Genomic DNA, 8,482 nt, shown 5'->3' on the forward strand with positions numbered 1-8,482 from the left:
CATTACGTCAGCAAACCGTTGTAAACACTGGGGCTTACAGGTTTGAATTCTGACTATAATGTGATTGGTTTAATGATGATTTTCCTGATCTACAGTAGTACTGCTGAGACTAGTCAAATTCCAGAAAGATGTGGCACCTGGGCAATTCTAAGCAGCCTGAAACAAATGGATATTGCATTTGTTTAAGTTTCTAAGTGATGTGTTTTACAGTACACTACTTGTTTCTTCATTTTACAAAGTATTGTGCAACCCTCAGACAATCAGAAACAGTATTGCCAAGGGATTCTTTGTTGAAGAACGGCTTGGGTCACTCTACAAACTGTAAACAATTTGTACAAGTCCTATACTGAAGCAGTCCCACTTGGATATTTTGTAAAATTAAGAGAAAGGAGGAAAATATATGTAATTCCAGGTATGGGAAAGAGACAAAGAAACCCACTGTGGGAGGGCTGTTCATGGAAAGCTGTGAAAGAAAAAGGTAAGGAAAGAAAACAGGACAAGGTCATGTCCTTGAGAAATTCTAGCTGCTGTTTGTGAGGATTTGTGAGCACCTTGCCAGTGTCCAAAAGAGAAGGCAATGACTGCCATAGTCACAGGAAAAACTGAGAACTTAGTCTGCAAAGCTTTATTTAGGTAAGCAATTCTTAACACTTGTAAAAAATCTCTTGGGGGGTCATGGGGTTTTCCTGGAAAAGGGAGGAATGTGGCAGAGAGACAACATTTTCCTCTCAAAGAGCAAATAAAAACCCTCCAGGTTGTGTAATTCCTCTTCCTTTGCTAATTTTTTACTTCCACAACAATGGCTTTTGTACACCTAAATAGAGCACCTTCATTCAGAGTGGTAAAGGTACTGATGTCCCCACAGACTCTGTCAGTCCCCTGCATTTGGCGTTCCTGTCAAATGAATCAGGACTTCACACAGATTAGTCCTGAATGCCTTTCCTTTAATCTCAAACCCATCCACTTCACCCCTTCACCTCCTTTTCTCTTCCATATCTTACATCAGGTAGGGTTTTCTAGGACTCAGAAACAATTAATTTTCGGTGGCATATGTTTTCAGTCATTCAGTCTTTGATGCCTAATAGAACTAACCTTGACTCAGGAATTTGGGACAGGCTTCAGTAGGACCTGCATCTGAATTAAGTCGCCAGAATTAGAGAAAAAAATAAACCTGCATTGTCTAAGAGCAATTCTGAACTTCTATGCTTCTAGGGAAAAAAAAAAAAAAGCTAAACGAATAAAATAGAGGTAGACACAAGGACAATTTGTGGAATATAACAGAGACCAAGGACCTGATCATTTGTTGCTTATATTCTGTACCACACTAATGCACTGATGTGACAAAATACTTCACCCAAACTATGCTTGATTGTAAGGGACTATTCAAAGTCACATAGAACCAGAGCCTAGAAAATTGGGTGATCATTTGTTGCATACAGTCAAAATACCACTCAGGCTGTAAGAGATGCAGTAGTAAGTCTATAAAGATGCGGGTTGCAGAGCACATAGTACAGGGAGACCACCTGGTACTACCACAATAGAACAAAACATCTAAAGTAGATTTTCCTTTCTCTCCTGTCTGAAGAGCAAATAAAAGTGCAGGTGGCAGGGGGGACAGGGGATGAGTAAGAAAAAAATAAATTAATTAATGTTTTCTTACAGCATTAAAAAAATAGTACTAAGACACTGAATTCCTGGGCTCACAGTGCACTGCAGCCACACTCACTGTACAGATGAAAAACAGTGAGTTGGGGGCAGGGCTGCTTGCAGCAGAGGTAAGAAATGGTATAGCATGTCACCTTCCATCAGCCCCATGCTGAGATGTTCTTCCTCTTACCAATTATGTCTGGAGTTTGGGCACCTTGAGGACAGTTTCTTTATAAACTTAGATTTACATGGGAGCTGGAATGGAATCCATCCTGCTGGATCCAAAGTAAACAGCAATCTCTCACTTTGACTGCAAAACTACTGGTTTAAGCACTGCATCGAAGCATGGATCTAGGGACTTGCTAACAAGAGCTCTAATTCTTGGGGTTTAGGTAACCGATTACCACCATCACCAGGAAAAAGGCAAATCAGCTTTCTGGCAATGGGAAATACCCAGCACTATAATCCAGAGTTCTGGTGGATCTAAGACAAGTGGATCCAGTGCCTGCCCTTTGCAGAAAGAAGCCCACGTCTCTTTCACATGTGACTGATGATAGTGTCATAGGAATGAAGCTATTTTTGCTTCTCTTTGAAGCTGGGTCATGTACTGGGTGGGACTTCAGGATCCTTACAGCTCACCCCAGAGATGGGGCTGGGAAAAGGAAAGATCACTTTTTTCCTGGCACTGCTCAGAAAGAGTTGTTTTGACACCTCTGTCACTTGGCAATGGCAGGAAGAAGCACAGTGCACTCTGAGGCACACACATAGAGATTCTGGCTGATGCTGCTCTGAGCCAGAGGCAGTACCGCTGACTGGAGAAGCCTGGAACAGTGACAGCAGCCAGGATTGCACTTAGCAAAGACAGAAGCAGCAGCTTGGCCAGGTTTGGGTTCACACCCTAAACTGGGCTGACTACCAACATCTAATTTATGTCTAATCCCTAAATGCTACCAAAACAACTAATTTTCTTCTCAAGAAGTGATTGTCAAGAATCTGAAAAAAACGTTGGGGGTGAAATTTTTTTGCTTGGTACAGGAAAAAACAAAAACAAAGCAAGAGCGTTCCGATTTCCTCGGGAAGAGTTTCCTTGATGCCTAGGGGTTGTGCAGCCCCAATTCCCCCCAGGGCTCCAGAAAGCCGGGAGTGGGAGCTTGGAGTGCCGTACCCGTACGCCTCTCCCCCACCCCCCTGGAGCGGTCAGAGATGCCAGATTTCGGAGTAAAAAAGCGCCGTGAGCGGCAGAGAAGCGAGCAAAGAGAGGAAGGCGAGACTAGAGGGCAGCGGGGCCGGCCGGGGTGCGAGCTGCCCGGCGCTTCCCTGCCTTCTTCTTCCCCTAGACGGAGTCAGGTATTGCGAGGAGGGGTAGGGGCCCGGGGAGGAGATGGCTGGAGGCTTTCCAGCCCCAGCTCACGCAATGCAAACTCTGCACGCAACGGGGAGGCGACAGGCGGAGGAGGGGAAGCTCTCCGGCTTCCTCAGCCCCCAAGATGCAGGCGAGACTTCGCCTCTCGACAGAGAGGGCTGCGAGCCCACCCGCCACCCCGCTCCCTCCTGGAACTTCCTCCGCGAAAACTTTTGGCCCCTGGCATAAAAGCCTTCACGGCTCAGCCTGTCCACTTGGCGAGGGCTCAAGGGCAGCTGGCAAATAGCTGCGACCCCTGAAGCCAGGGGAAGGGCCAGGCAGAGGCGATTTGTCAGCGGGACTAACCGCGGCCCACCAGCAGCGCTCCGCGACGTGCACCGCAGATGTCGGCGGGTTTAAAGCCGCCAGTATCGATGCCAGGATCCCAGACACGCCTGTGCCGACTCCCGCTCAGCATGAAGACAGCGGGTCGTAACCCCCGCGCCCTCTGAACCGTTCGCCTTCACTCCCTGAAGCAGGCGTCCCGTCTCCTAGGCCAGCAGGCGAGTGGGAGGGAGGGAAGGAGGGAGCGACAGCAGCTTGCTTGCCCCCAGCTCTCGAGGCTGCACTGGGCAGGTGACTGCCAGCGGGGCGGGCTCCGAAGGGTTAAAGAGTTGGGAAGGTGATAATAACTGCGCTGGGAAGGGGTGCAACTGGCATTTGTCTGCACACGACCTGCCAAGCTCCAGGTGACAGGAACCGGGACTCCTAATGAGTTTCCCAGAGGCTAGGATTTGAACATCGCCGTCGCCGCTCTCCTTTCGGATCTGCCCGGCTCCACTCCATCCTCCCCGAGGTCTCGGATGCAAGCAGCGTGCAACAGGTTAGTTCTGCTATGGGCGCCCAATGTAGCCGTCTGTTTCATCCCTCCTTCCTCTCGCTGCTTCAGAAAGGCTGGACCAAACGGCAGGAGTGGGTGGCCTCCGGGCACGGGGTTGGGAAGCAGGACCAGTCAGCTCTGCTATGCCGGGATCTCAGGCACCTTTCGCAGCCCAACCCCCTGCGCCGCCGGCCACCAGCCTGCGCTGCCGCGACGGTCACGAGGGTGAGAGGAGAGGAGGGAAAGACTCGGGGACCGGGGAGCTCCGTCGCTACGTGCGGAGGGTTCCTCTTCGGAGCAGCGGGAAGCTCCGACGGCTGCGCGCGGAGCCTATTTTTGGCTGGCACCCTTTCGCCGGGAGCAGCGATGTGCAGGGATGAACCTGTCACTAGCGCACAGCGGCCGCCCGCGTCTGCGGGAGGCTCGTCCGGCGAGAGCATCCGCCTGCCTCCCCTGCTGCCTCTCTGTGCCGTGACCTTCTGGGTCCTGCGCTGCAAACTTTCTCTAGCGGGAGGGTAGAGAGCAGCGGCCTCGCCGCCGAATATGATTTTCATGCTTTATTGAGCGAATGCCTCTTGACTGTCCAGTATCCCTTGTATTTCGCGCAGGATACGGGCGGGCTTTAGGCACAGGAGAAGCGCAGAGCACGAACGCATCCCGACACATAGCGCCAAGACGGCTGCCAGCACTGTCCTCCGCCACGCCAGCGCGTCTTCTCGCCTTCCCGGACGTCTCCCTGCCTGCAAGCGACGGGGCGCTTGCCATAGGGTCGCTGCCCGCTGACTTGCCTTTCCCTTTCCCTTGCAGCATGGCCCTCGATAGACTCGGGGAAGCCCTGCGCGGCATCCCTCCCTTGCAAAGCTCCCTGTTGCTCTTCCTCTGCCTGCTCGCTGCCATCCACCTGGGCAAGGTCCTCCTGCAGCAGCGCCGGCGGCAGGGCCAGCGCCGGGCGCCGCCGGGCCCTTTCCCCTGGCCCTTGATCGGCAACGCGGCGCAGCTGGGCAGCGCCCCACACCTTTCCTTCGCCCGCCTGGCCAGCACCTACGGCGCCGTCTTCCAATTGCGCCTAGGGCGCTGGCCCGTGGTGGTGCTGAACGGGGAGCGGGCCATTCGCCAGGCCCTCGTCCGCCAGGGGGCTGCCTTCGCCGGCCGCCCGCCGTTCCCCTCCTTCCGGCTGGTGTCAGGCGGGCTCAGCCTGGCCTTCGGCGGCTACTCGGAGCTGTGGAAGCTGCACCGCCGGGCGGCGCATGCCACGGTGCGCGCTTTCTCCACCGGCAGCCCCGCTACCCGCCGCCTGCTGGAGCGGCACCTGGTGGGCGAGGCGCGGGCGCTGGTGGCGCTGCTGGTGAGCGGCAGCGCCGGCGGCGCCTTCCTCGACCCCTCGCGGGTTCTGGTAGTGGCCGTGGCCAACGTAATGAGCGCCTTGTGCTTCGGCCGACGCTACAGCCACGGCGACGGCGAGTTCCTGCGCCTCGTGGGGCGCAACGAGCAGTTCGGGCGGGCGGTGGGCGCCGGCAGCTTGGTGGACGCGCTGCCCTGGCTCCAGCGCTTCCCCAGTCCCGTGCGTGCCGCTTACCGCGCCTTCCGTGACCTCAACCGCGACTTCTACGGCTTCGTCCGCGGCAAGTTCTTGCAGCATCAGCGCAGCCTGCGCCCGGGGGCCGCTCCTCGCGACATGATGGACGCCTTTATCCGCCTACAGCGGGAGCAGCCGCGGCTGCAGCTCGAGCACGTGCCCGCCACCGTCACCGACATCTTCGGCGCCAGCCAAGACACCCTCTCCACTGCCCTGCAGTGGCTCCTCATCTTCCTCATCAGGTAGGTGCCGGCGGGGCGCCGACTTTGGGGGAACTCCTTAAATGGCGCTGCGCGGGCAAAGTCGCCGCAGCGAAGGTCCCTCGGCGGTAAAAGCCGGCCCAAACAGCTGTCGGTGCCGTTCGTCCGGGGGAGAGTTAGGGGAGCGACACCGCCAGGGACTCATTACTGGGGCGAGGGTCTGAGAGAGCCGGCGGCCCGAGTGCCGGGGTACCTCAACAGTTCCTGATTAACTAACAAGGAAGCTCTAGAAAACCTGCCAGGGAAAGATGAGGAAGAAAAAACAAAACAAAACAATACATCCAACCATAAAACCAAACCCAGACACAACCAAAATCTACTTGGGCGGTCGAATAATGGTGCATAAAGACAGCCTGGCAAAAGGAAGCCCAGTAAAACCCGAAAGTAACAGTTTTTACCAGGTCAAGATCAAGGAGATCATAGGAACGGGATAACAACTGCTTAAGCTGAGCGAGGTAAAGAGTTCGTGCACCGGGTTTACAAACCCGCTATTATGTTGATTTGCCAGCAGTGTGTGTGCCTTTATTGCCATTGCGTGACTAGGGGAAAGGCCGACCTGCTGGGCAGCCAGCGGGTGCGAGCACCCCCCTTCCATGCTCTGCCCTGGCACCAGCTTTTCCAGGATGAAAACATCGGGTAGGACGGGTGGTTTAATAGAAGGCAGCGTAACACTGTTTTTCTTGCCAGCCCAGACTTTTTCTTTCGTCATCTGCATAATTCGTAAGCTTATGCAAACATTATCTGTGCAGCTGCTGCTCGAAAAACAGGCCGGTATTTAACACTTTTAAGCTAAGGGTATGATGCCCAATGTGCACATAACCTGTTGGGTTTCTCCCCATATCCTTTATTTGTCCATCATTTGACATGCAGATTTGCTGCAGCAGGAAAAAGCAAGGGCATGGAAGACAAACTTACAGAAAATAAAGGCTTCTTGGAGGAATTCATGCTTTTAGACAAGCAAAACAAAATAAGTGAAATTTACTGATCTTGTTTAGTTACTGTTTGGTCTTCCAAACTTCAAGACAGTTATCTTACAAGACATTATAAAGAAAACATATTTTGATAATGATTAGAAAAAGTGTACACAAACAAGATGTTCATAAAGCCATTCTGATAGTTATTAGCAGGGCTTTTTTTTTCGTTTAAAGACCTGCAGACTGTCATATGTATGCTGTGGGTCTAACGATGACAAACTCTATGCTCATGTACAGAGCTGTAAACCCAAATTCTTGTTCCCACAGAAAGCTCAATATTTAGAAGAGACAAGTAACTTTAGTTTCAGACTGAATTTGCAAAACTGGATCAGAATATTCGGTTTCAGCACTTTTTAAGTTAGTTTCATTTTTTAAAGAGTAAGTTACATGTGATAGTAAAGAGAAAACAGAACAAATCCAAAATTACACCATTGCATGGGAAGTTTGGGTTTTTCTCTCGTAGGTCTACATGTTTTTCAAATATATTTAAAGTTTACTCAAGACAGCATTATTTAGGGTAAGGTTCTGTAAAAAATGCTTTCCAGCAAGGATTATTTTAAGACTTTTTAAAAAAGTATTATGTATGTACACGTCTTACTTTAAATGACAGGTATCCAAATGTGCAGGCTAAAATGCAAGAAGAAGTGGATAGGATTGTTGGAAGAGACCGTCTGCCATGTGCTGAAGATCAGCCTCACTTGCCCTACATCATGGCTTTCTTGTACGAATCCATGCGTTTCAGCAGCTTTGTGCCTGTTACTATCCCACATGCCACCACAACCAACACCTTCATAATGGGCTACCTCATTCCCAAGGACACAGTGATTTTTGTTAATCAGTGGTCAGTGAACCATGATCCAGCAAAATGGTCCAACCCAGAGGATTTTGATCCAACAAGATTCCTGGATGAGAATGGATTAATCAATAAAGATCTTACTAGTAGTGTGATGATTTTCTCATTGGGAAAACGTCGGTGTATTGGAGAGGAGTTATCCAAGTTGCAACTCTTTCTCTTTACCTCCATACTGGTTCATCAGTGCAATTTTACTGCTAATCCAAATGAGGACCCTAAAATGGACTTTACTTATGGGTTGACCATTAAACCTAAGCCATTTACCTTGAATGTTACACTTAGAGATTCTATGGATTTGCTCGATCAGGCTGTTCAAGGACTGCAAGCAGAGAAGGCAGCCAGTGAAAATCAGCTGTCAGCAAATGCCTAAGTAACAAACCTTGCATCTAAAGATAAACCCTCTCTCTCCTTTTGTAGACTTAAATAAGTTATAGTTTATTCTGTTTTGTTTTGGTTTTGGTTTTGGTTTTAAATAGCCAATATTTCAAATTGCAAGGGCAGGGAGGAAAACTGCACAAGGTATATAATTCAGTCCTCTCTTTGATTCTAGAAGGAGAGCCAGGGGAAAAATTTAATATATTAAATGATAAAACATATGCAACTTGAAAGTAAGCCTTTTTTTTCTAGCTAGTTGCCATTGTAAAGTGCTTTTTATCTATTAACAGGTTGGAGCATCTTTAGAAAGTGTTTGTACAGTCTTTTCTGTTTTTCTATGCGCTATGCCTTAATTCTAAATTTGCCTTCAGTGATTCCACATCTCAAAGTGAAATCTCTTATTTAAAAAAAGGAGGGGGGGATGTCACTCAGAACACAGCAGCAGTTCACCAATTCACTCTACTGCAAACTTCCATAGGCATGTAAGAGCTCCTGGATTGGGACTGCTGGGATGTACATTAATGCCTCAATAATAAATATTCAACTGATTTTTGGTAAAATTGCAATGCCTTGCC

The 8,482-nt window shown here is 50.2% G+C and overlaps 1 protein-coding gene across 1 annotated transcript; it reads left to right on the forward strand.

The window, feature by feature from the left end:
* The first annotated feature begins 3,852 nt into the window (after positions 1 to 3,852).
* On the forward strand, positions 3,853 to 7,902 carry LOC128980302 (cytochrome P450 1B1). The gene is made up of 3 exons (XM_054398767.1): positions 3,853 to 3,872; positions 4,677 to 5,687; positions 7,290 to 7,902. Exons 1-3 carry the CDS (start codon positions 3,853 to 3,855, stop codon positions 7,900 to 7,902), a joined length of 1,644 nt encoding a protein of 547 aa, XP_054254742.1.
* The last annotated feature ends 580 nt before the right edge of the window (positions 7,903 to 8,482 follow it).

Source organism: Indicator indicator, chromosome 2, assembly GCF_027791375.1.
Source record: "Indicator indicator isolate 239-I01 chromosome 2, UM_Iind_1.1, whole genome shotgun sequence".
NCBI lineage: Eukaryota > Metazoa > Chordata > Aves > Piciformes > Indicatoridae > Indicator > Indicator indicator.